This window comes from Canis lupus, chromosome 15 (assembly GCF_048164855.1).
Source record: "Canis lupus baileyi chromosome 15, mCanLup2.hap1, whole genome shotgun sequence".
In the NCBI taxonomy this organism is placed as follows: domain Eukaryota; kingdom Metazoa; phylum Chordata; class Mammalia; order Carnivora; family Canidae; genus Canis; species Canis lupus.
This window is the reverse complement of record NC_132852.1, coordinates 26163734-26191181: the sequence shown is the minus strand read 5'-3', so window position 1 is coordinate 26191181 and position 27448 is coordinate 26163734. Positions and strand designations below refer to the sequence as shown.

Here is a 27448-nt window from a genome sequence, read left to right as displayed (position 1 = left end):
TAAAATTAAAAGTCACTGGAAAAGGAAACTGACATGATTTTCCAAATTAAGCATTTTTAATATAAACAGAATAATATACATATAAACAGGAAGAGCATAATAGCTAAATATTTTTATAAGAAGCTATCCGTATCTCAGCAAGTCCTGGCAGGTTTGTCCATGGAGTTGTCTTAGTGGATCATTTCATAGCACTCATTCTAGTTGCAAATTAGATTTCTACAAGGAAATAGTCTTTATAAGGTTCTTTGTGAAAACCCAAAACTTGGGGGCACCTGGGTGGCTCAGTCAGTTGGGCATCTGCCTTCGGCTGGGCTCACGATCCCAGGGTCCTGGAATCGAGCACAGTATAGGGCTCCCTGCTCAGTGGGGAGCCTGCTTCTCCCTCTCCTTCTGCCCTCTGCCTGCCGCTCCACCTGCCTATGCTGTTTCTCTCTCTGTGTGTGTATCAAGTAAATAAATAGCATCTTTAAAAATAAATAAATAATCTTTTTTTTAAGAAAAGGAAAAAAGAAAACTCAAAACTTATTGTGACACCAAATATCCTATGGGCCAAGGAGGGAGAAAGTTTTCAAAGGGAGTTGCTTACCATTTTTCACAATGGAAGGAAAAAGGGTGAGTTCACCTTTAGGGAGCAGGGCTGCTGGCACAGTGAGGATGGAAGCCAGATTACTGAGCCCAAGGAGGGAACCAGTTGAGAGGAGCCTGACTGCTGACTCCGGACTGCTTACGTAAGACATGTAACAGGGAAAATATGGAAAGCAATGAGACAATAGCTAGGGGGTTAGTTAGTAAGGTCAAGAGAAAAATCTATCAAGATGGAAGAAAGTTGAACATGTTGAAGACAGAATGAAAGAAACCAGAGCTTCCTTGGAGCTCGCTGCTAGGCTTAGCAGGGAGTAAGAGCAGAGTACCACTGTCACCAGGGCCATTTGGACAGACCTTGACAGACTTTTAAGTCGGAGACTCTTGGGGTGGCTCAGCCGTTGAGCATCTGCCTTTGGCACAGGGTGTGATCCCAGTTCTGGGGATCGAGTCTGGCATCAGGTTCCTGCAGAGAGCCTGCTTCTCCCTCTGCCTGGGTCTCTGCCTCTCTCTCTCTCTGTCTCTCATGAATAAATAAATAAAATCTTTTAAAAAAATAAGTAGAAGGCTGTTGTTGCTTGAGTGCCCAGGATCCTCTCCTCTAGCCAGCCATATCTTTAAGGCCTTGCTTAAGACCCAGCCTCCTCAAGTATGCTCTCCCATTACTTGAAATGACTGGTACCTAAGCAGTCAGCACTGGGAGGAACCCATCTGCATGGAATATTATTACAATCATGGTATCAGTGAAAATGAAAACCATCTCAGATTAAGAAAAATAGGGTCGGGATCCCTGGGTGGCGCAGCGGTTTAGCGCCTGCCTTCGGCCCAGGGCGCGATCCTGGAGACCCGGGATCGAATCCCACGTCGGGCTCCCGGTGCATGGAGCCTGCTTCTCCCTCTGCCTATGTCTCTGCCTCTCTCTCTCTCTGTGTGTGACTATCATAAATAAATAAAAATTAAAAAAAAAAAAAAAAAAAGAAAAATAGGGTCAATTGCCGCTTCCCGATTTGCGAAGTTTATAGATTAGGTCCATAGCATTAGATAAATAAGTCAAAGGCAAGAAATTTTTTAATAATCAGAATCTCTCTTCTCCAAACTGAAATGATTGCTTTTTGCTTTTAGGAAAACCCTAATGTGCAGGGACACCCCTAACTTTTACAGTGCAAGGGGCAAGAGAATAAACAGAGGTCCATATAACATATGCCTAAATATCTAAATATGCTACATTAGGCTAAAAAGCTTGGCATACTCATGTCCCCTCTCATCCTAACCATGACCCCATCCAGCGCAGGGAGGAGACTGTGGCATACAGGGATGGGTCCTTGAGGCTGTTTGCACCAGGAATTTAGGGTCCTTTCTACCAAATGTGTTCTAGAAGGTTGAGGGGGCATGTCCATCATTCTCTTTGGCCCATCAGGAACTTCTCTATTAGGGGTGGGGTGTGGCAAGAGGAGGACCCGATGCAGTGTGAGGCTGGATGCCAGGGGCACGAGTTTTCTTGCCTGGATTTAAGAGCCAGCTGGACACAGTTTATTTTCCTGGAGTTTTATTTTATCATTGCATTCTCCCGATTTGACTTTCTAGTTTTTAGCATAGTGACTTTCAAAGAGCTCTTGGACCAGACTTTTTACAAGGCTTCCTACATTACTGACTGCAGCAACACATAGCAGGCAGAGGGCTCAGAAAAAAAGCGTTCCTATTGAGCATTCACACCAGGCTTCAGCATTCCAGTGAAGGCTGAGAGGTCCTAAATGGGGTGTTCTCTAGTCCTATCCAGCTTTTGTTATCAGATAAAGAAAATCTCAGATTATCTCCTGACATAGGAAGGGCAGAGTTTTCAAGGACATTTAAAATGGAAGTATAATTTTCTTTCTCTCTTTTCTTTTCTTTCCTTTTCTTTTCTTTCCTTTTCTTTTCTTTCTCTTTCTTTCTTTCTTTCTTTCTTTCTTTCTTTCTTTCTTTCTTTTTCTTTCTTTCTTCCTTTCTTTTCGCAGATGGGGAAGGGTGGAGGGAAGGGACAGGAGGAGAAGAGGGAGAGGGAGAGAATCTCAAGCAGACTCCCTGCTGGCTGCATAGCCCCATGCAGGGCTCTATCTGAGCCCTGAGATCAAAACCTGAGCCAAAATCAAGATTTGGCTCTATCTGAGCCCTGAGATCAAAACCTGAGTCAAAATCAAGATTTGGTTGTCAGATGCTCAACTGACTGAGCCACCCAGGGGCCCCTGGAAGTATAATTTTCTGATAGCTTCCGAAGGGGACCAATTTACCATAGGTCATTTAGATCTTTGGGACTTCAGTGTAGCCATTGAAAGTGGGGTAGGGTGCTGATGTCTTCTCCAATTTCTTTCCTGAGGCTGAGGTTCACATTTGGGTTGGAAGGAGCTAAAGGCGGAGAATTTGGGGACTGACTTAACACCATGAAGGTGATGCACTCAGAGGAATAACCCACGTGGGCAGTTGGCACGCCTGGGTCTGCCCTTTACCTGATAGGCTGATTGAGAAGTCCCTTATTTGGGGCCTGTTTACTCTGTGAAAATAAAAGGTCAGCATAGGTAATCTAGAACTTCTCTTGGGGTGGGAGGCTGGGGGATTCCTTGAGCAATTGGCTCTTCCAAGAAGTTCCTTCAGGACACAGCTCAGCTCTCCCTGATAATTACCCACATCTCACCTGTGGTGTGGGAGCTTGCGGGACCTGCCTGACCCCAGGAGCATCCTCCAGTTACAAGGGTGTAGGACCAAGGCTTGATAACCAACCCGGGGAGGGGGGCAGATTTCCAGACCAAGACAAACTATTACTACCGAAATGACAGCATCCTCAGTGAAGGGAGAGCCAGTGTGCTAAGTGGTGCATTTAACCAATCACCATTAGTCTTGTGTCTCCGAAAACCATTTGCTTCATTGTTAACCAATTCGGAGGCAGTGAGGGAGGTGACATCCAGACACCCAGTAGCTTTGAAGGTTTCAGTATATTCTGAAGAAATTATTTAGTGTAGACGTGACCTTAAGGGGAGGTCCTCCCGGAGGAAAAAGAAACCTTAAAATTGACTGTGAATTTTGTCTGAAACAGCCACTATTTTCTTGAAATGAGAGTAAAAGAACTGTACAATGGGAATACGGGATTTGTTTCACGGGGTGGTTGTGAGGGTAACTGGGAGACCCTTGCACAGAAAAGGCCCTTGCAGGGGCACGGGGGGGGGGGGGGGCTCAGGGGGTGATCCCGGGGTCCTGGGATCCACATCACGCCCCTCTGCCTGCGTCTGCCTCTCTCGGTGTGCCTCTCATGAATGAATAAATAACATCTTAAAAAAAAAAATAAAATATATGGAAAGCCCTTGGATTGCGTGTCCCCCGCCCCACCCCCACAGTGAAGCCGGCCAGGGGGCCTGCTCGAAGCCTTCCCGGGAACGTCGGTCTGTCTCGGTCCGTCTGGCACAAAACAGGGCCTCAGTGAACGTTTGCCGCACGAGCGATGGTCGCCCGCTTTCTCGTCTTCTTTTGTTCGGCCACGCTCCGTGCTGAGCTCCCGCCGCGCGCCGCAGGCCCCGAGCCCGCCGTTCCCCTCGCGGTGGGTGCGGGGCGGGCGGAGGGCGAGGGGCTGCGGGGAGCCGGCGGGGGCCGCGGGGGCTCGGCCCCAGGCGGGAGCCGGGAGGAGGAGGCCCCGAGCGCCGGAGGCCGAGCGCCGGCAGGGGCGGGGGAGGCCCGCGCGGCGCCCGGGACCGGCCCCGGCCCGCAGCCCGCCCCCGGGGCGGTGCCGGGACACGCGGCGCCTCCGCCGGTCACGTGGGGCCGCTCCGCCGGGCGGCGCTGCCGCTTCCCGATCGCGCCCTCCCAGCGCCGGGGACGCGGCCGCCTGGCGCTCCCGCCCGAGCCCGGCAGGAGCGGAGACGAGGAGGCGCCGCCGGCTGCCCCGGCCCTGCGCCCGCAGCATGGTCCGCCCGCGGGAGCTCGCGGGGCCGCGGCTGCGAGGGTAGCGGGGCGGGAGCGGGAGCGGCGGGGGGAGCGGGAGCGGCGGCGGGAGCGTTAGGGGGAGCGGCGGCGGGAGCGGCAGCGGCAGGCATCCTCGGCGGCGCGGCGGGCGGCGGCCCTGCCGGCCCCGCGGCGCGCCCATGGCCCGGGCGCACGGAGAATGCGAGCCGCGCCGCCCGCCCGCCGCCCCCGCCGCCCCCGCCGCCGCCGCCGCCGCCCCCGCCGCGCGCCCCGCGCCCCCCGGAGCTGCTCGCGTCGCCGCCGCCCCCCAGCCGCGGGCGCCCGGCCGCCGGCTGCGCTAGGACCCCGGCCGCGGGCCGCCGAGCGCCGGCGGGGAGGGAGGCCCGAGAGGGCGCGGGGGCCTGGCGCCGCAGGTAGCTGCGGGCGGCCGCGCGTCGCTGTGGGCCGCGGCCGCGCCATGGCCGGGAAGGACGGCGGGGACCTGCGCGCGGCCAGGCTGTGGCGGGACGCCGCCCTGCGCGCCAGGAAGCTGCGGGGCAACCTGCGGCAGCTCACGCTCGGCGCCGAGCCGCCCGACTCCCCCGACGCGCCCCCGCTCGCGCTGCCCGCCAGCCTCGCCGACGTCGAGGTGCTCAACCTGGGCAACAACGGCCTGGACGAGGTGCCCGACGGGCTGGGCGCGGCGCTGGGCAGCCTGCGCGTCCTGGTGCTGCGCAGGAACCGCTTCGCCCGGCTGCCCGCCGCCGTGGCCGAGCTGGGCCCCCGCCTCACCGAGCTGGACGTGAGCCACAACCGGCTGAGCGCCCTGGGCGCCGAGGCGGTGAGCGCCCTGCGGGAGCTGCGCAAGCTCAACCTCAGCCACAACCAGCTGCCCGCCCTGCCCGCGCAGCTGGGCGCGCTCGCCCACCTGGAGGAGCTGGACGTCAGCTTCAACCGGCTGGCGCACCTGCCCGACTCCCTCTCCTGCCTCCTCCGCCTGCGCACCCTCGACGTGGACCACAACCAGCTCACCGCTTTCCCCCGGCAGCTGCTGCAGCTGGCGGCCCTGGAGGAGCTGGACGTGTCCAGCAACCGGCTGCGCGGCCTACCTGAGGACATCAGCGCCCTGCGCGCCCTCAAGATCCTCTGGCTGAGCGGGGCCGAGCTTGGCACCCTGCCCAGCGGCTTCTGCGAGCTGGCCAGCCTCGAGAGCCTCATGCTGGACAACAACGGGCTGCGGGCTCTGCCTGCCCAGTTCAGCCGCCTGCAGCGACTCAAAATGCTCAACCTCTCCTCCAACCTCTTCGAGGAGTTCCCTGCGGCGCTGCTGCCCCTGGCTGGCCTGGAGGAGCTCTACCTTAGCCGCAACCAGCTCACCTCGGTGCCGTCCCTCATCTCGGGCCTGGGCCGCCTGCTCACCCTCTGGCTGGACAACAACCGCATCCGCTACCTGCCCGACTCCATCGTGGAGCTGACGGGCCTGGAGGAGCTGGTGCTGCAGGGGAACCAGATTGCAGTGCTGCCGGACAACTTTGGCCAGCTGTCCCGGGTGGGCCTGTGGAAGATCAAGGACAACCCACTGATCCAGCCCCCCTACGAGGTCTGCATGAAGGGGATCCCCTACATCGCAGCCTACCAGAAGGAGCTGGCTCACTCACAGCCGGCGGTGCAGCCCCGCCTCAAGCTGCTCCTGATGGGCCACAAGGCGGCGGGAAAGACCTTGCTCCGTCACTGCCTCACCGAGGAGAGAGCGGAAGGGATCCAAGGAGGAGGGGACAAGGAGAAGAGCTCCCCACCTTCAGCTCCTTCTGCGAGCAAAGGCATCGAGGTGACCAGCTGGACAGCCGATGCTTCCCGGGGGCTGCGGTTCATCGTGTATGATTTGGCGGGTGATGAGAGTTACGAGGTGATCCAGCCCTTCTTCCTCTCCCCGGGAGCCCTGTATGTGCTGGTGGTGAACTTGGCCACCTATGAGCCGCACCGCTTTCCCAGCACCGTGGGCTCCTTCCTGCACCGGGTGGGGGCCCGGGTGCCTCATGCCGTGGTGTGCATCGTGGGCACGCACGCAGACTTGTGTGCGGAGCGGGAGCTGGAGGAGAAATGCCTGGACATTCACCGCCAGATCGCCCTGCAGGAGAAGCACGACGCAGAGGGGCTGAGCCGCTTGGCCCGGGTGGTGGACGAGGCCCTGGCCCGGGACTTTGAGCTGCGCTCCGCCAGCCCCCACGCAGCCTACTATGGGGTTTCAGACAAGAACCTGAGGCGGCGCAAGGCCCATTTTCAGTACCTGCTCAACCACCGGCTGCAGATCCTCTCCCCGGTGTTGCCCGTTAGCTGCAGGGACCCTCGCCAGTTACAGCGCCTTCGGGACAAACTGCTCTCGGTAGCCGAGCACAGGGAGATCTTCCCCAACTTACACAGAGTACTGCCTCGATCCTGGCAGGTGCTGGAGGAGCTGCACTTCCAGCCGCCTCAGGCACAGCGACTGTGGCTGAGCTGGTGGGACTCGGCCCGCCTGGGCCTGCAGGCGGGTCTGACCGAGGACCGGCTGCAGAGTGCCCTCTCTTACCTGCACGAGAGCGGCAAGCTGCTCTACTTTGAGGACAGCCCAGCCCTCAAGGAGCACGTCTTCCACAACCTCACCCGCCTCATTGACATCCTCAATGTCTTTTTCCAGAGGGATCCTTCCTTGCTGCTGCACAAGCTGCTCCTCGGGACCAGCGGTGAGGGCGAGGGCGAGAGTGAAGGCTCCCCGCTCCTGGCGGGGCCCGCCCCCGGCCAGGAACTACTCCGGGCCACCCAGCTCCATCATTACGTGGAGGGCTTTCTGCTCCATGGGCTCTTGCCAGCCCATGTCATTCGGCTGCTGCTGAAGCCTCACATCCAGGCCCAGCAGGACTTGCAGCTGCTGCTGGAGCTGCTGGAGAAGATGGGACTCTGTTACTGCCTCAATAAACCCAAGGGCAAGCCTTTGAATGGGTCCACGGCGTGGTACAAGTTCCCGTGCTATGTGCAGAACGAGGTGCCCCATGCAGAGGCCTGGATTAATGGGACCAACCTGGCCGGGCAGTCTTTTGTGGCTGAGCAGCTGCAGATTGAATATAGTTTTCCCTTTACCTTTCCACCCGGCTTGTTTGCCCGCTACAGCGTCCAGATCAACAGCCACGTGGTGCACAGATCGGATGGTAAACTTCAGATCTTTGCATACAGAGGGAAGGTTCCTGTGGTGGTCAGTTACAGACCTGCCAGGGGGGTCCTGCAGCCAGACACTCTGTCCATTGCCAGTCACGCATCGTTACCAAATATATGGACGGCATGGCAAGCCATAACCCCCTTGGTAGAGGAGCTGAATGTCCTGCTTCAGGAATGGCCCGGACTGCACTACACCGTGCACATTCTCTGTTCTAAGTGCCTTAAGAGAGGGTCGCCCAATCCACACGCTTTCCCAGGTGAGTGGAGAGACGGATGTGGCCCTTCTGTGGTGGTAATGTGTTGAGATGCATTTTTTTTTGGGGGGGGGGAGCTAACTTGTTTTTCATTCACTTGATTATTTGCTTAATCTCACACGTTCCCCAGAAAAGTTTTTCAGGGTAAATATCAGGGGGGTTGGCGGATGAGAAAATGACTAAAGACACAAGCAAAATGAAATAGTCCCCGGTATCATACTCTTCCTGAATAAAAAGACCCAGATGTCAAAAGTGGGTTCCGGTCCCACTTTCGGATTTCGCATCTCCTTTTCCCTTTTCCCAGGTGAGCCTGCCTTCCACGGGAGGAAATTCAGGGAGCCGGACAGGAGACGGGTAGCGTCTGACATTAGCCTTGCGCTGAGCCTCGCACTGAGGTCATTGTGCACAGTAGACCCTCTCTGCAAGGGGTGCTCGCAGCTTGAGATGTCACTGTCATCATCTTTTGTTTGAATTCACTGTAATCGTAAAGTAAAAATTATTGCTCATTTTTCTTAGGAAATTCTAGAGAAGAATGTTTTGTAATCAGGGTGAATGATGCATTAGTGAAGACAAAAATTTCAGTCTGTAACGCAGGACTATGTCCTGGGATCACTGTTGGCCAGTGCGCCAGAAGGCAGGGAAGATGGATAACTGGAATCTCTGAGGGGAGTTTCCTGGGTATTTCCTGCCAGTTTTGTGTCTTATAGACCGCTAAAGGTTTGCTTTTTTGCTATGTGTTAGAGAGTGGAGCTTTTTGGTAATACTTTATAAGAGATGGAAGGGACAAAAGACTGACAAGAGTGTTGTGTGTGTGCGTGTCTGCGTCTGTGTGTGTATGTATGTGTTTTCCTTTCCCTCTTCTGGGGAATGTTTTGCAACAGCCTTTTTTTTCGTTTTACTTTTTTTTACACCATTATAGGTGAGTGGGAGAATTCTAGGACTAATGGTCTGGGATTTTTTGAGCTTGGCTAATTGATAACGCTAGTCTTTAGTTGAACTTGGGAATGTGGCCATTTTTCACACTGGAGCATTCTTTAAAACAACTCTGGTTTGGGGGGGGGGGGTTGGGTGGGCAGGCAGGGTTAACAACACTCCCAAGTGTCCTGAGGATAAGCCCCAGTGATAACATCATGGCCAGTTTCTCCCCACCATCCCCACCCCCAGGGTGCATCAAGCGATGTTGAAATGGAAGACTGCATGCCCCTCTGATCTTTGTCCTAGTCTGAATGCAACTCGTAATAGTATCAGCAAGCAACTGGACACCAGTATTTCCAAAGGTAACATCTTCCTGTTGCCCTAGATCTAGACTGAGTTTAATTCTTCAGCTTGAAGATTCAGTTACCAGTCAATTGAGCTGTCAATTCTGCATGAATATCTGGTGTTTTGTCATTGTCTGTGACTTGGTAGGCTCATCAGCTTGTTTCTTATTTGCCTTTGTACCTTGCTCACAAAAGCAAATACTTCTTTATTGTGTTACTAGGTTGAATAAAGTGGTTAAGAGTTACATAGTCACAGAGTAGCTCATTGAAGGAGCTTCCTAAAGCTGATTCATAATCCAAAGATGGAGCATTAATAAATCTGTTATTATCAACAAAGGGAAGGACCCAGGTTATTGGACAAGTGAGGATCCACTGTGTAGGGGAATTCCAAGAACTCTGAGAAGTAAACCATGAGTCCAGATTTTTTTTTTCTAACCTCAGCTCTTTATTTTTTTAACAGTCATGAATTCCACAAACAAGTACGTACCACCCTGTAGAAACCGAGAGCCCATTCTCTTGCCATTGTTTTGTCTGTCTTTCAGAGGAGGCACACCTGCTTTGCAATCTAGGCTGGAAGAGAAAGATGATTTTCTCTATGTAAAAAACAAATAAATGGTAGAAGATTGTGGAATTATCTTATATATTAGGCAGGAATAAGTCATTAGTTGTTTTTGTGATAGAGATTACACATTTCTGTCTTATTTATGGTTAGAGAAATAAGTTACCTTTTTTTTGCTCCATTTAGGATCGTATTTCTTTGAAAAGTAGCAAAGGGCACAGAATAGTGGAAAAAGATGATTATGGTACTTTCATGACATTAAGAAGATGGAGAAGTAAATATATGGTGACAGATGTTAACTAGACTTACCGTCGTAGTCATTTTGCAATGTACACAGATACTGAATCGTTATGTTATTTATCTGAAACCAATATTGTGTGTTAAATGTACCTCAAAAAATCAGTAGGTGAAGATGAGAAAAAACACATTTTCCTTTTTCAGATTTTTCTGTGACAGTATTGATAGTATTTATCACAATTCTGAAAGATTTGGGAAGTGGTAAAATAATAAACAACTGGAAGGCAACGTAGGAACAGCATTGCAATGTTAGGTGTTCAGTTAGGGCATAACATTTAAAGATATGTTGGAGTCCCTAGGTTATTAAAATATATTCTAAGTCAGCAGAAACCTTTGAACCTATGGGTAGCCTTTTTGTCTTTTTAAGAAGTCATTTTGTATTTTAGAGACTTTGAAACAATCTTACATAGTTTTACATCTAATTAATGTGTCAAGTTCTCCTGTAAATTCTTTTTTTTTTTTTTTAAGATTTAATTTATTTATTTGAGAGAGAGAGCACGCGCATGAGCCTGCACACAGGGGGAAGGGCAGAGAGAGAGGGAGAAGCAGACTCCCTGCCGAGTGGAGAGCCCAATGGTGGTCTCCATCCCAGGGCCCTGAGATCATGACCTGAGCTGAAGCCAGATGCTTGACTGAGTGAGCCACCCAGGCACCGCCTCCCCTGTAAACTCGTAACAATTTTAGATAGGATGGCGTGAAATTGAAAGAGAATGTTTTGTGGACCATTTGCTTTTTTTTTTTAATGTGTGTGTGGCAATTTTAAATTATTGGTTTTTAAAATCAATATTTTTGAATAGAAATGACTCGACCAAAAAACTGTCAGAGGAATTTGAGGCCCATTAAAATAAAGAGGGGGAAACATTCATTTACTTTTTCAAAGGTGAAAGAGTGGATTTTTAATTTTTTCCACTATAGGACATTAGAATAAGGATAAATAGCAAATTACCATCTCCCTTGATTTTATACAGAAGAACTGTAAAGTTGCATTATTATCTTTTAAAGATTTCCAGGGCCGGGGTTGGGGGGAGGGGGCCTGCTTTGGCCCTGTTCAGTGTCAACAGGACACTGCATTTTCTGGCCTGAGCTGCACTAATGCAGTTGGCCTAGGTGGATATGATGCTGGGTTTCTCTTTTTTCGATTTTGGTTTACAAAAGAAATGTGATGTTTTGGAAACACCTCAGCCAACAGACACTTGGTTTTAAAAACTCCAGTGAGGGATCCCTGAGTGGCTTGGGATCCCTGAGTGGCTCAGCGGTTTAGCGCCTGCCTTTGGCCCAGGGCGTGATCCTGGAGTCCCAGGATCGAGTCCCACGTAGGGCTCCCTGCATGGAGCCTGCTTCTCCCTCTGCCTGTGTCTCTGCTTCTCTCTCTCTCTCTCTCTGTATCTCTCATGAATAAATAAAACCTTAAAAAAAAAATTCTGGTGAAAAAAATCTACTTATGTTAGAGAGATTACGTGTTTATCTTATTTAAGACGAAAGGATTGTGCGACAAAGAGGTGCTTTTGGAAACTCAGAAGAGGTTAGACAAAGCCTAAGTGTCAGGCGTGTGTTTGCCTGCGTTCTCCTCCTGACCTCCTGCCAGCATCTGAGAGCCAGGCTTCCTCCTTGTTATTTGTGGGATGTTCTCATCTAGAGTAAGTTTTTCTTCATGTGGAATATTGATTTATGCTTTTTCTTCTTTTCTACCAGTGTGGCATCTAAACCAAAAGAGCTGAATGCTCCTGAGGTTGGGTGATGTGTGACATATTGAGTAAGATGTGGAAGCTCAGATATAGGTCTGAGCAAGCTGCTGGTCCTCCGATACTCCATTCAAGGGGTTGAATGAATGAGATCATGTTTTTAGATCAGAAGAGTGGGTCTTAGGAGTTGAACTTGGCTTGAGTGTGATTTTTCACTAAATATCCCACTCTCCAAATCATTAAAGGTCATTTTTAGGAATAATTAGGAAGCAGCCCAAAGCAGTAGACAGAGAATTAGCCTATGGTCACCTTTATATTTGGTCTCTTTCATTCACTCAGTGTCTCCATGCCTTTCCCTGTCTCCTGAAGACCTTTTGCCCTTGATCCATTTCTTGTACAGGGTATGTATACCTCTGAGGCATTCAGCAAATTCAGTCTTGCTCTGTTGGTGTTTCTGGATGTCATAATACCTCTTTGATTAGGTTGTTCACTGGCTTCCTCTGAGCAGGAGACCCGCCCGCCTGAGGCTTTGTGGCTTTTCTAAGAGCTCAGATGTTTGCTGACTGATTGTTTGGTCTTTTGTGAGAAATACCTTTTTTTTTTTTCCTTTGTTATTCACGTACTCTGTCAAATTCCCAGGTGGCCCCATCATGATCATCTTTCTTTGTCCTGTGTCCCAACTTCCCTCTTCCCCTCCCCAAATGTCCCTCTGGTTTTCCCATTGTGTTTGTATTCCTGGGTCTTTCCCTTGAATGGGCCCTTCATTTTGACCACTGAAGCAAAGGAGAATTCTTGCCTTATTATAGCTCAGTTTTAGAGTTACTGGAATGTGAGCATGACCCAGTTGTTTGGATTGAATTAGTCATTGTTTTTAATTTCACAAAGGTTATTAAATATCTTTTTTACTTTAGCTTTATTAACATTGATGCCTCTTGGCTTTTATTTTGTGAACAGTCCTCTTTGAACTCTCCCGGGCTTTGTTTCATATAAAAATCAAAACCTTAATCATGCAGTAGGAGACAGAAATACCATGCATAATAGAATTCAAAGGCTTGAAGGGCCTTTGGAGTATTCAAATTATTTTAAGTATTAGGTGCGTCTTCTTTAAACTCTAGAATAGAATCATAAGCCCAGCTCCGCACAAGTAGTTTAGAATTTCCTTAGAGAAAGTATTTCTTATTTGTTAGCAGATGTTTTATGTCATGCTCTGCTGCCTGCTTATCTTCCTCCCCAGTAAACCTCCCTGGCTTTGTTCTTGGTCATTTACTTCACTTTAACACCTAAAATGTTGTTGGGGGATTAGGTGAGAGAATGTGTTGAGGAAAACAGTTGTTCTCTGTGTCTCTGAAGACATGGGGAGGGGGGCTTCTGCTCTATAACACAGCAGGGGGTGCAGGCCGGTATTGGGGTGAACATTTCTGCTTGCTTCCTCCATTCACCCATTAACTTTCTTCCCTCCCTGGGAGCCTGTTTTGATTAAGAACCTGGTCATCCATCTATTAGGGTGCTTTTTTTCTTTTTAAAGCCAGGGCAGGTGCTGGCTTTATCTCCTGCTCTCTCTTTGCACTCCTGTGTCCTGGGATGGAGAGGAGAGTTGCTTTGTGTCTCCAGGCTCTGTGGAAAGCACACCAGGGGGCACCTGGGTGGCTCAGCGGTTGAGCTTCTGCCTTTGGCCCAGGGCATGATCCCAGAGTTCCGGGATCGAGTCCCACATCGGGCTTCCCGCATGGCACCTGCTTCTCCCTTTGCCTTTGTCTCTCTCTGTGTCTCTCATGAATAAATAAATCAAATCTAAGAAAGGAAGGAAGGAAGGTAGAAAGGGAAAGAAAGAAAGAGAAAAAGAAAACGAAAAAAAAAAAAAAAAGAAGAAAGAAAGCAAGCCCACTGGGTAGGGTCTGCGTGGGGCAGGCCCAACCAGATTTCTGCTCTCCCTGGTTCAGCTGCTCTGACCGCAAAACCAGTTGCTGGGTGGTTGTCAGGCTTATATTCCTCTGGGAGCTGGCTACCTTCAGTTTAGTGGGTTGGGATGATGAGGCCTCATTTTGGCCTGCCTTCCCCAGTTCTACTCTGGCACTAAAGAAGCTGTCCCTGATCCCTGCTTGGCTTCTCCTGTCTGTACCACCTGTAGAAGCCAGAGTGATTCACAGGCCTCTCAGACAACCCCAGGATACGTATGATGACATTTTCCATAAAGATTCTCTCCCTTGGGAGGTATGGCAGTGTGATACTGTGGTTATCTCCTTTCCGCTGATATATCCACACCCCTGGACAGTGCCTGGTATGGGGCTGAGAAGCTTGAAGAGGTTCAGTTGAGATTGGTTATTTTTTTTTTTAAGATTTTTATTTGTTTATTCATGAGGGACACAGAGAGAGGGAGAGACACAGGCAGAGGGAGAAGCAGGCTCCATGCGGGGAGCCCCATGCGGGACTCGGTCCCTGGATCCTGGGATCACTACCCAGGCTGAAGGCAGATGCTCAACCACCAAGCTACCCAGGCGTCCCGAGATTGGTTATTATTAAAGAACCCAAGAAATTCTAGTGTTTCTTAATTGATTTCCTTTGCTAAGTGCTTCTTGGGGTTGTTTATGATGGTCTTTACCTTAAAGCGTGTCTTGTGAGGTAATCGTCTGTAATGTTCCCGTGTGATTTTCCTGGGACCTATATGCCTGCCTCCTGTGTGCGTCTCCTGGCTGGGACAGACACGGCGGCGGGGTGGGCACCGGAGCAGCTTGCTGGGAGGTCAAGGTGAATGAAGGGCAGGAGCTGGCTCTGGAAAGGCCTCTTGCACCTGATGTCACATCTGCTCTCCTGGTCAGTGAGCACTGCCACCGCCCCCCAACCTCCTGTTCCATAGCTTCCTCTTCCTTTTTTTTTTTTTTTTTTTTTTAAGATTGTATTTATTTATTCATGAGAGACACAGAGAGAGAGGTAGAGACACAGGCAGAGGGAGAAGCAGGATCCATGCAGGGAGCCTGTTGTGGGACTCGATCCCGGGTCCCCAGGATCACGCCCTGGGCCGAAGGCAGTGCTTAACCGCTAAACCGCTGAGCCACCGGGGCTGCCCTAGCTTCCTCCTGCTAGCGGTTCACCGATCCCCAGCCCTCCCTTGAGCGGTCCTCTAGGCAGGCAGGTAGGGGCGGAGGCTGCAGGTGTGGTGGTGGTTGGTCCAGGGAAGGTGTTTCCTGTGGTTTGCACCAGCCCTTTGCCTTCTTCCACACGCTGCTGCTTTCCAGAAGCTCTGCAGGGTTGCGGGTGCAAACAGGGTTGCCGGTTTGAGTTCACGGAAGGGGGGAGGGCTGCTGGCTGTCACGAGTGCAGGTGTGTTTCCGCGCATCCCCTGTGCTACAGAGAACAGCTCCCAGACGCCACCACCAGCAGGGCTCACTTATTTCTGGAGAGGGAGGAGGAAGAATTTTCAGTTATTTTTATTTTTGGCACCGAGAGCTTGAAAACAGTTTCCCATTTTTCCTTTCTCCACATCATCTCTTAGCTTAAAATTCTGGCACTTGGTTTCTTAAAGAGGAAATTAGTGAAAAACCATCAACAAACTTTTTTTTCTTTAGCCTTATAATCTACAGAAGGCAAAGAATAATACAGGAGGGGAAGGGAAGTGGGAGCTGGGGGAGGAGGAGCGGGAGAGAGGTACTGGGGCATGGGGGGCTGGTGTCCGGCATGGCCTGTGAGCCAGAAGCTCTTGCGCCCCCTCCAGAAAGGAACTCCTTGCTCTAGACAGGCAGCCCGGGCACCAGGCTGTTCCAGCTCTTTCCTTTGCTCTTGCAGCTCTGTGCACAAGGGCACTTGGGAGAAGTTCAAGGAGGAGAAACCAGCTGGAGTTGTGTCAGACTGCTCCTGGAGGTTCCCGTTTCACGTGGCTCTTTCTGCCCTTTGAGTGGAGTGGTTTTCTGGTCCTTCTTTCTCCCCCACCCTCTCCTCCTCCTCCTGTTTTATCAAAATCCACATAATGTGAGATTAACTCTTTTTTTTTTTTAAAGATTTTATTTATTTATTTATTCATGAGAGACACACAGAAAGAGGCAGAGACACAGGCAGAAAGAGAAGCAGGCTCCCCGTGGGGAGCCTGATGCAGGACTCGATCCCAGGACCTCAGGGTCACGATCTGAGTCAAAGACAGACACTCAATCACTGAGCCACCCAGGTGCCCCAAGACTAACTCTTAAAAAACAAAAAACAAAAAACTTTATTTATTTGAGAGGGAGAGTGAGTATGAGAGAGAAAACACGAGCAAGGGGAGAGACAGAGGGAGAAGCCAGCAGGGAGCCTGACGGAGGATTCGATCCCAGGACCCTGAGATCATAACCTAAGCTGAAGGCAGATGCTTAATGAACTGAGCCACCCAGGCACCCGAAGTCAACTCTTAAGTAAACAAATCCATACATTCAATGCATCACATTGTCCTCTTTCCCACTCCTTAAGTTCAGTACTTCTTGAGACAAGGAGCAGGTGAGGTTGGCGGCTTCCTTTCTGGTGCAAATGGACTAGAAAAGTCTCCCTCCAGGCTCTTTGTGGCAATTTTCCTTCTTAGGGACAACTTGAGAATAGTAGGGCTTTGGTGCCAGGCCTTGAGATGCATTGATGAACAACCTTTAACATGGCTGCAGTGGGGATCTTCTTCCTTGGTGTCAATGAGAGGATAGAAATGGGCCTTCCAGTCTATTCTGTGGCATTAATGATTTAATGAAGGGCTGACAGTAAAGAACACATAGAAGCACACATAAGTACTGTGTAATCACTTGTCTTCTTGTGTGCAGTGCTGTTTTTCTACAAACATTTTTTTCTACAAACATTTCCAATAAAGCTCTGGAATGATTGGCAAGACCAGAGGCAGGAGAGCGAAGGGGATAGAGCTCCATTGAAACAAAATTAGGTTATTACCAGATTAGACAGACAAATGTACCATAAGTTTATTAGCCGGATTCCGTCATTAATCACTTGAGTACCTGCTGCATTCAGGAGTCTGTACCAAACAAGGAATTGGAGGAGAACAAAAGAAAATAAACAGATGCCATAGGGAGCTGAGTTGGGATTTTGTTTGATGTAATTTTTGATTCTTGTATATCTGGAATCTGACTACATATGGAGAAATTTATTAACAGGAAAAGAAAAGATTTCTCCAGAAAGAAAAATGTGATTGTCCTGAGAAAAATCAGCTACCACTTTGAATTTGCTTGACCTAGAGGAGTAGGTAAAAAGTGATGCTCAAGCCATTCTTTTCAGTTGATTTTCAGTTTGGGTCATTTGTTTGCAAGAAATTTCAGGCAGATCTTGGAGAGGGTGCCAAAAAAATAAAAGAAAGAAAATAAAAGAAAAAGCATTGTAGGTGAGGCTTTCTAAAAACTTTGAAAATGGATCTGCTTCTCTGAGGGGGAAAAAATGCCTTCTGTTCAGGAGCCTTCTCATTCCTCAGAGTCCTTTATGGATTTGCTTCCTTTTGAGAGGGATTGAAGTGATCAGTCATTTCTGACACCAAAGATTTATGAACACAGCCTCCAAAGAAGGTACAAATTAAATTGGATACTGTTATAATAAAAATATATGGCTGCTGCTTACAGGTTTCTTTGTTGAAGGAAGCTCTGTGGAGGTGGCTTTCTGTTCTCAGCGTGCTAAATGTTGAGAGAATTAAAGAGTTAATTTTCTTAGATCCTCCCCACCCTGAAAATGAAGCACCTGTATTAGTACTGCGTTACAGTAGTGGTGAATTTGGGCATAGCAGAACAAGCTCTTTCTTCACTTACTTTCTTTTTTTTCTTCCTTTTTTTTTTGAAAAGAGAGTTTTTTTAAAAAAAAGTAATGGTGAGAGGAGATAAAAAAAATCAGAAAAATGATATTCCTCCCAGATACTGGTGTTTGACTTAGCAACTTTTTTTGTTGTTTCAGTAAGATTTTTATTTTTCATGCCATAGAGGCTATTATTGTATTAATCATCACTCCAGGCTTTCTAAGGGTGTAGGCTTGGGAAGACCGTGGGAGGCAGGGACGCTGTGGACTTCCCACCATGTTGCAAAGACAATGCTCCGGGCTGCTTATGGATGATCTCATTTATATCATCATGATACTTACCCTATGGATGATCTCATTTATGTCATCATAATACCTATCTCTCAGTGTGGCTGGGAGGTAGGTATTATCACTGTCATCCTGTGGAGGTGGAGAAATTGAGGTTTAGAAAGTTAAGGGACTGCCCCTGAGTGACAACTCTCTGGGATTTCAGCCCTGACCCTCTGGTCCTACCCACGGTGCTGCTGTCCCTCAAGGGTAGGCTGTCCACTGCTTCCTTCCCTCCTCTTTGCTCCCTGTCCATTCTGTAGCGCTGAGTGCTGGGCCTGCAGGCTGAGGGGTCTGCTAATGCATGCGACCTGCCCATGTGGAGACCATCGGGGGTCACAGTCAAGTGCTGGGGAGAAATGGGGTCTCAGAGAGAGGTTCCTGGAAGGACCACAGTGCATCGTTCCAATTTTATTATATGTGCTGCCAAAGGGAGCACTAGGACCGCAGCACGGCAGAGCATTAAAGAATGATTTCCAGCTAACCACATGAAGGAGGTGGAGAGGGTATTTCAAATTAGAACGGGATTTAAAAAGTTGGGGGTGGAGAGTGATATAGAAGGTTCAGTGTGCCATGCCAAAGGGTGGGCATAAGTGCATAAAAACATTTAGCAATTTTTTAAAGAAGATTTTATTTATTCATGAGACACACAGAGGCAGAACATAGACAGAGGGAGAAGCAGGCTCTTTGTGGGGAGCTGGATGTAGGACTTGATTCCAGGACCCTGGGGTCACGCCCTGAGCCGAAGGCAGATGCTCAACTGCTAAGCCAGCCAGGTACCCCACGTTTACCAATCTTACTAAGGAAGAGGCTTCTTTATTTAAGTTATGCTTATGAACTGATAACACTTTGCCAGTGACCGCTGCTGGCCCAGACCCTAGAGTTGGAAGCATCATCCTGGCCCATTCCTGTTCAGTCAGGCAGGGCTGTGTTGAGACCATGGAAGAGATTTATGGCTGCGAGAATGGAAGAGTCATTTCCAGTGATTCGCTCAGACTCGTAATCAAGTTGTTGCTGGGCCCACAGAACACCTGTCCCATAGATCCACGTCTGAGCCTGCCACTGGCCACTTTGTCCATGCCGGAGAGCCAGGAGAAAAGGCGAGTTGGTTATTCTAACAGCCAGATGGCTGCATGCCTCCGTAATCCCTGGGAATGTATCCGAGAACATCGATTTTCCTTCCTCTAAATCTTACCATAACAGATCTTGCAATAAAGGCGAATTTGTCTGTAACATAATTAGCATTTGACTGTGGACTCAATTTCAGCATCTTTGTGCTTTTTTTGTGACACCGCTGACTGAAAATACTGTGTGTTTTTTTTTTTAAATTAATTTTGCAGTCATGGAATGCTGTATTTCATGTGTATCATTTGTTGGGACACCATATCCCACACTCTGACAGCATTTTGTCACATTTCGTTGTATCATTCTACTCTGTCTTTCCTTGCCTCTCAATTGATCAGAATACACTCAGTTACATTTCAACTGAAGTCCTAGGAAGTGCAAGATATTTTAAATATTCACTTTATATTTTGCTCATATTTATTTGATACTTGGATTGAAATACTTGGAACTTCATGTGGCCATTGAAAATAGAAGCATTATGATATGGTGGTTAGGTGCAAGGGCTCTTGAGTGGAGTGCTGGGTTGGAGTCCCTGTCTCCACCGCCCCCCACACACTTGTTAGCACTGTGACTTGGGGTATCATAAATTTCCACGTCATAGGGTGGTCCTGAGGATTGGGTGAATATGTGTGAAATGCTTAGAACAGTGTTCGGTGTATGGCAGCTCAGTAGATATTAGCTGCTGCTGCTGCTCTTGCTATAGTTATTCCAGAAAGCACAAGTCCAAACATATTTTTGAAAACCTGATAAGCTTATGGATAAAATGCCCCCCTTTTTTGTGGAATGAGTATCCAGTACACTGTGATCTCTAGTCATAAACATCTTATGGTCTTTTGAAAATGCCTTTTTCCCCCTTTATAAAAACATACACAGATTTGAAGAGTAAAGGGGAAAAAAATTACATGTGACTGGTATCTAATATAATTACTTGATACAAATTACTCCTTTTTTTTTTTTCAGTTTTCCTCCCCTTAATCTTAAACTCATTAAAATAGGGAGCTGTAATTCCATTGTATAAATAATTTAAATAGTTTTTTTTCTTAGCCTAAGTAAGTTATCATGGATATGGTTTCATATTACTAATATCTCCACAATAATTATAAATGCTTACATAACAATTACATGAAGGATATTTTTTACCTTTATTTAACCGTTGGACTCTTGTTTCAAATTGTTGCTATTATGTGTACTTCTCTGATGGCTATATTTCTTTGTAAAGGCTCTTTCTTATTTGGGCAATAATCTCCAAAAGGCAAGGAATGTCTAAGGTCTGATATATGTCTCCACTGCTTCCCATGACAGGTCATAATTCATATTCATACCTGCTGAGGACGCCAGATTGATTTCATTGTACTTCCTCAGTATTGGGTATCATCTCCAAAATGCACTAACATTTGATGGGGGAAAAAATCTCACTGATGGTTAAACCTTTTAATTAATGAGTGTGAGTGTTTTCCTCTATGAAAATTTCGTTGCTTCTTTTATGAATTGTTTAATATCTTTTGGCATCATCTTCATGGTCCTTTTCTTTTTCTGTTTTTAATCACAGTGATGTCTTATTTCTTACAACCACAGACTTCAATTTGTATTAACTTTTTGCCAATATTCAAGATAATGAGCTTTTGTCTCTCACACATAAGGCATTTATTTTCTAGTGTGCTTCCCCTTTCAAGTGTAAAAAACTTTTGATGTCTTGATGTTTTAAATTTTATTCAGTACAATATATTGATCATTTCTGCATGATCAAATGAAATACCATTGTTATTTTTCTAAACACAGAGAAGTAACAGAAGGACTCACAGGGAACCATAATCTGTCCATCCATACAACCGCTATTGAGAATAAAAAACTATTATCTGTATGTGGATGGTATGTTCAAAAGGCAAATCATATCTCTCATAACCTCACCCCGAGTTTTCTTTGTTTTCTGTAAAATGTTTTTCGTGATATCTTCCAAAGAAAAGAAAGCATATATTCGTATATATTTTAACCTGTAAGAGATAATGCTACACTCCTTGTTTTGCATCTTGCATTTGGCCACTTAAAAATATATTTTGGAGATGCTTTCACATGAGTAGTTATAGATGTACTGTATGTCTGTCTATCAATTATATTTTACTAGTGGCTGTCCTTTTGGTTGGCTGTATACTGAAAAACCTTTGATTCTTTCAAGGTTGTTTTATAAATTTTATGCTAAATAAACTCTCTGGTTTCTAGAATTTTGAGACATACTCGAGTTTTTAAAAAATATTTATTTGAGAAGAAATGGAGCGGGGCAGGTATGTGGCAGAGGGAGAGGGAGTGAGAGAATCTCAAGCTGACTCCCCGCTGACCATGAATCCCGATGCAGGGCTCTATCCCAGGACCCTGAGATGATGACTTGAGCCTAAACCATGAGTCCAGTGCTCAACTGACTGAACCACCCAGGCACCCTGAGGAATACCCAATTTTATTTTCTTCAGGGTTGGTAATCCAGCCTTGTGCTTTAGAACACTGTTGAGATGCAATTAGAAAAAGACAAATCTCTGAGTCAAAATGGTGGGACTTAAAAACAGGCCTGGGAATTCTAAAAGTTTAACTTTGTGATTTAAAATAAGGGTGATGGGATCCCTGGGTGGCGCAGCGGTTTGGCGCCTGCCTTTGGCCCAGGGCGCGATCCTGGAGACCCAGGATCGAATCCCACATCGGGCTCCCGGTGCATGGAGCCTGCTTCTCCCTCTACCTATGTCTCTGCCTCTCTCTCTCTCTCTCTCTCTGTGACTATCATAAATAAATAAAAGTTAAAAAAAAAATAAAAAAAATAAAATAAGGGTGATATTTTAGGGCAGCCCAGGTGGCTCAGTGGTTTAGCACTGCCTTCAGCCCAGGGCCTGATCCTGGAGACCTGGGATCGAGTCCCATGTTGGGCTCCCTGTATGGAGCCTGCTTCTCCCTCTGCCTGTGTCTCTGCCTCTCTGTCTCTGTCTCTGTGTCTCTCATGAATAAATAAGTAAAATCTAAAAAAATAAGGATGATTTTTGAAATTCACTTTTGTGATGCATATTGGAATACCATTGTTTTCAGCATGATTATGCATTTCACAGACTAATTCATCCATTTTATTATTATTATTATTTTTTAAGATTTGATTTTTAAAGTAATCTCTCCACGCATCATGGGGCTTGACTCACAACCCTAAGATCAAGAGTCACATGCTCTGCCAACAGAGCCAGACAGGTGCCCTTGATTTGTTCATTTGAATGTGATGTCATGTTTAGACATAGCAATACTGACAAAGCTTGCATATCTACAAATAAATATGCCACTGGTCAAAATAAGATAGTGTCAGCAAGAATAATGCTGTATCCATGTGAGAAATTAATAAAAAATAATTGCTAATGAACTATATCGCACTGACCCAAAATACTGCTTCTCCTTTCTATCCCAACTGTCACCTAAAGAAAAATCTGTCTGTGCCAGTGTTACAGTTTTCATTTCTATCTATAACCTAGTCCAAGAGTTCCACAACATTGTATTTTCTAGACCTCAGCTTGGTTATGCTCAGGAGATGTGCCCTGGATGTTTTATCCTGATATCAGTAGGGGTTCAGAATTGAAGAGATAATCTGAACTGTTTGCTTTTCTGTGTGTGTGTAATGAATAAAGAATGGGTCTAATCCAGCACACTGAAATGTTTGACCTGTAAAAACAGTAAAGAATTCAATCCTGCTGGAGTTGCTTTTGTGTTTATTATTATTTTTTAAACATTTATTTTTTTTTTATTAGAAAGAGACAGTGGAGAGAGGAGCAGAGGAGGAGGGAGAGAGAGAATCTCCAGCAGGCTCTCCACATAGAACCAGAGGTGGGCTCCATCTCAGGACCATGAGATCATGACCTGAGTTGAAGTCAAGAGTTGGAGGCTTGGGTGCCTAGGTGGCTCAGTGGTGGAGTGTCTGCCTTTGGCTCAGGTCGTGATCCCGGGGTCATGGGATCAAGTGCCACATTGGGCTCCCCACAGGGAACCTGCTTCTCCCTCTATGCCTCTGCCTCTCTTTCTGTGTCTCTCATGAATAAATAAATAAAATCTTTGGAAAAAAAAAGTCAGAGGCTTAACCGGCTAAGCCACCCAGGTGCCCCATGTATTTAAAAGATACTTAATTGTATATTTTGTTTAATGCTAACAAAATCTCCATTTTCTTAGAGAAAGATTTTTTAACAGGGCCCCTTGAAGGGTTTGGTCTTAAAAATTCTCCATCTCATATTAAGTGTCCAAATCAATGCAGGCAGTGTGGAGGAAAAGAGTATGCCACATTTTCTGCACATGTTATTAAAAATATATATTTGCTGGGATGCTCTTGACTTACCTTGGCTGCACATTGGCCTGGCATTGCTGTGCTGCCTTTCACTGGGGAGGCTTGTTGCTCATGAATTGCATAGGGAAGAACTGAAAGGAGAAAGATGAATTTTCCAGAAGATCACCGTAATGCCCAGACAGCTCGCTGGTCTGCTGAGAGCTGGGCCATTTTGTGCGCAGGGCACAGTAACAAAAAACGAGATGCAAAGCCCCTGGAGGATGCATCTGTCTCTGTCCTGGATACTGCCCTCCCCCAGCTGGCTGGTGAGTGGCCCAGCCCTCTCTAGATTGGGGCAGGTGTTCTTTTGAGTTTATTTCTTTTATTAAGTCTCTGCTACTATGTTTGCATTTTCCCCTCCTTAAGAAAAGCATATGGTGCCCTCTGGTTACTATGTAATATAATGTGCACTCTCCTTGATTACTACATTGTTTCCATCTATTTTTTTTTCCCTTGGCAAGGAAGAAAAGGAAAATTCACTTGTTTTCTGTTTGGTCATTTCAGGAATTTGCCTCCAAGGCTGTTGGGCCAGGCTTGACTGCAAGCCGGCAGAGCTTATCAGATCTGTTAGCCTCTCAGCTACTTCTTGAAAACTGTTCATGCCTGACCCTGGTCCCTGTGACACAGTACAGCATCAAAAGCTTACCGGGAGAGCAGGGATGGTTGCATCTTGTTGATTACCAGAGCTACTAAAATTCTTTCACTGAGGCAAACAAACAAATAAAACACAATACAGCAACCAGGTGACTGTTTCCAGTCCAGCCAAAAGGCTGTGTACCTGGCCCCAGGTACTCCACGTGCAGATTGGAATATCAGGCCATGACTGTTTACAGTCCATAAATCTTCTGATTTATTGTGCCCTTTGAGATTCGAGACATGTTTATTCATGGGGGGATTTCCATTGAAATCAGAGCCCACTGTAAACTCCGGGCAAGAATCCGGAATTAGAATGGTGCACATTGTTCTTTGTTAGAAGAGAATCCTGGCTCTTCAGTTGTAGACAAATATTTGCTTTTGAAGAATCTGGTGGTGTGTCGGTCGGTGGCTTTGTTCACATCCATGCATAAACACACGCTCTCTTGCCTTCCAAGGATGCAGGCGCATGCATCGTGCAGAGGATATTATAATGCTTGGAATCTCAGTGTGTGCTGCTTCAAGTATGAATAGCTTGTCACCTCTTTCCCTCCCCCTCCAACTTAGCTTGTTTCTGTAATGGGACAGGTCTGCACCCCAAGGAGTCTGTCTGCAAGGTGTTCTGTAGGGGGTGATCTAGGACAAGCGTCCCATTAGCTATAGATAGACGAATACTGACAGGGAGCTTTCTTACACGATGCTAAGGCAGCATCAGAGAGAGAGGCCTTACATCTTTTATCTTTCCAGGCCAGTGGATTAAGGAGTAAAGAAGCCTGGACCTCTGGGAAGCTGCCCTGAGCCTCAGTTTCTTCGTTGGGTACATGAGGAGAAATAATTCTAACCTTTCCTTAGCACTTGTTCTTGCTCTCTCAGCCTCCTTAGATGTTGTAAGGATTAAATGCATTAACGGGTGCCAAGCATCCAGAGATGGTTTAACCATATAGCAAGTGCTTAATAAATTAATTAAATTAATTTAATTAATAAATGTCGGCTCATGATCCCTGCTTATGGGCGAGGAACACTGAGGTGTGGGTTGGCTGAGTAACTTAGCCAGGTGCACACAGGACATGCCAGGTCCTAGGCTCTCTTCTTCTAGGACATATGCCCTCTGTCACCATCCTGGGCTGCCTTTCAGGAAAATTCTAGCTTTCCACCTGTCAAAAACGGCTGGTTGCTTGAATGAAAAATGGAATAACGTGTGGGAAAAGCATGAGTGTTCAACTCTGCAGTGCTGGACCAGAAACATTACCTGGCTGTCTGCAATGATGAGGCATCAGGCAGGTTATGGGGAGTTAGGGAGGGGTGAAGAAGGCAGCCCTGATCCCAAGAAGCTGCAGTCTGGGTCGGCAAAGCAAGCAGGAAATGTATAGTTGCAGTGCTGTGTAGTAAGGGCCGAGATGAACAGATCTGGGCCAGGGGGCAGAAGGGGGAATGTGTGGAGGAAGGGAGCTGTCTGGAGCCAGGTGGGTAGGGGTGGAGGCAGGAGGACAGGTCCCCAGCTGAGCAGCAGTGTTGCTAGGGCACTTTCTGCCAACCACCAGGGCCATTGAAGTGTCCTAGAGTAGGCGGTGGGGGAGAAGGTTGTACAAATTATGGGGAGTTAGCTCTTTGACTTAATAGTGCACATGCCCTGTAAATATTTTTTTAGCCTGTCTACCCGATTAGCTAAGGTTCTTGGCAGCTCAATATAGAGCTAAAATATTTTGATTTGATTTGATTGTTCCCTCCCCACTCCAGTGAGGGGGAAATATTGAAGGGCCAAGTGGGAAAGTGTCATGGTCACGCTGGGCTGCAGGGAGGTTGGGCTTGAATGGGAGCAAGAAGGGAGTGGGGTGGAGGCGGGGTGCGCTCCAGGGTAGCTCCCCCAGGAGGTGGTGCCCGCCCTGCGGAATGATGGGTGGGGTCCTGGGCCTCCGGGCCTGGCCCTGTCAAGTCACCGTCCTGGGCTTCTGGACAGGTTTCCTGTCTGTGAGGTGTACAGCATTATCTCTTTGATTTGGGTGAATGGGATGGGGTGGGATGCAGTGGAACCACAACCAGGGCGTTTTTGTTTGCAAACCAGAGAGAAGTGATTCGATAAGATGATTTTCAGCAGGACTGAGTCAGCGTTGCTTGCTGACTTAACTGGTTTATTAGGGTTGTTTAGCCACCCTCCTGTGATGGACACACCGGGTGAGTCCTAGAAGATTTACAGTCTTTGGTTCCTAAGTAATGTCATTTGCAGAAAAAAAGAAAGTTCCCCATTTATTCTTGAATTTGGAAGGGTCCTGTAGAAATAAGAGACTCTATCACTACCTAGTCATCTCTCACGACTTTAAAATATTGAAAGGATAAATGACGCTGGTGGCAGCTTGCTTTGCATCATGAATTATGTATGCCGCGTGCCCTGGAGTTCTTTATGGCCGCGCATAACGAATCATCTTTTGTTCTAGCTTATTTTCAGCCGTGGTGCTTGCAAAAGAAGAGGTCAAAGCAGATGCCCGTTAACGAGATCGGTTTGGTGCAGGATGATCGCCTTTTGCATCCTCTTCTGTTTAGTTGCTTTTGTTTGTGCATTGTTCCTTCTTTATCCAATTGGTCTACAGTGGGATGGGATTTGGGGAGAGTGGGAGGAGAAGCCCGGGTGTTGACAGCTGCAGGTCGGGCGCCTGGCACGGGCGCACCTCTTGGCTCGCTGCGCTTCTAAAGCGGTTCTCTTCTGGCTCCTCACTGTGCCCTCTAAATTCATCAGGGCAGTGGGTCCCACTGAGATCTTTGTGCTCTGTGTGAGAGCCGGTTGGGCCTTAACGACGTTTGGACCTAATAACAAATATAATGGAATACATTATTAAGAACATGCCCCTGATCTGTTCTCCCACTAATTTTCTCTAGACTCTAGATGCAATTAGAGAGGATGGAAAACCATGAGACACAGCAGAGAATTAGATCTTTCCTCCCCTTCCACCCCTCCCCTTGCAAAGATTTCTTTAGGAGCTGAGAAAGACATCAGTCGTACTGCTTAAATTTCACACATGAAGTAATGATGACTCAAAAGTGGAAGCCAGCTCTAACGTTGCATAGTTTGGTCATTCATAACTTTTTTCTGTAGTGAAAGCTGCTCCCTGCTTTATGAGGCTGGAGCCTCCCAGGACCCAGGTGTCACACCTGGCTCACCTGGAATTAATTAGAAAGGGCCTGCCTGTGTATTTATTTCTTTGTGGGTTGGTGAGCCGTCTCCTTTTCCCTAAGATGATTCTCTCATGGAGGTGATCCAAGGCAAACATCTGAATAGTTGGGAGTGGCTCCACATTGAGGCAAGCCCGAGGACTGTGGCCACCTCTTGAAGTTTGCGTCTACTGAGGGCTGGTTCCAATGTATTAGTCAGTTCCAATTTATTGTCAGTTGAAAAATGTTGGGCTGGTCATCTCCATGGTTAATTATGGTTTTAGCTCATACTAAATTAAAAAAAAATCTTCCCAAGAAAAATAATTTAACTCTGTTCATCAATAGTCATCAACATTATTAACCAAAAGCTACAACACAGTGCTCATGTGATATAGAGAAATGAGATAATATCTAGAGTAAAC

General features: G+C 47.5%; 1 protein-coding gene and 2 long non-coding RNA genes across 9 annotated transcripts in view; 1 reads left to right on the top strand and 2 right to left on the bottom strand.

Annotated features, from left to right (window-relative positions):
• The window catches only part of LOC140604757 (uncharacterized), a 29657-nt gene extending 23894 nt beyond the window's left edge, over nucleotides 1–5763 (bottom strand). For all 3 annotated transcript variants that reach the window (XR_012007570.1, XR_012007568.1, XR_012007569.1), the window contains exon 1: nucleotides 5598–5763. This is a non-coding gene — a long non-coding RNA (uncharacterized lncRNA). The remainder of the gene's footprint in view (nucleotides 1–5597) is intronic.
• The window catches only part of MFHAS1 (multifunctional ROCO family signaling regulator 1), a 97272-nt gene continuing 74775 nt past the window's right edge, over nucleotides 4952–27448 (top strand). For 2 of the 4 annotated variants that reach the window (XR_012007566.1, XR_012007567.1), the window contains exons 1-2: nucleotides 4952–7937; nucleotides 8239–8329. Coding sequence is in view for 1 of the 4 variants with exons in the window: in XM_072776229.1 (XP_072632330.1) it covers nucleotides 4967–7937 (2971 nt within the window). In the remaining 3 variants the exon portion in view is untranslated. The remainder of the gene's footprint in view (nucleotides 7938–8238; nucleotides 8330–27448) is intronic. The other 2 variants (XR_012007565.1, XM_072776229.1) reach the window with 1 other exon arrangement.
• LOC140604758 (uncharacterized) lies at nucleotides 8147–24169 on the bottom strand. 2 transcript variants are annotated; one of them, XR_012007572.1, is made up of 4 exons: nucleotides 23896–24169; nucleotides 23262–23341; nucleotides 9681–9763; nucleotides 8147–8410 (listed from the first exon to the last, which is right to left on the bottom strand). It is a non-coding gene; the product is annotated as an uncharacterized lncRNA (long non-coding RNA). The 2 variants fall into 2 exon arrangements; XR_012007571.1 differs by lacking the exons at nucleotides 8147–8410; nucleotides 9681–9763 and adding an exon at nucleotides 10507–15122.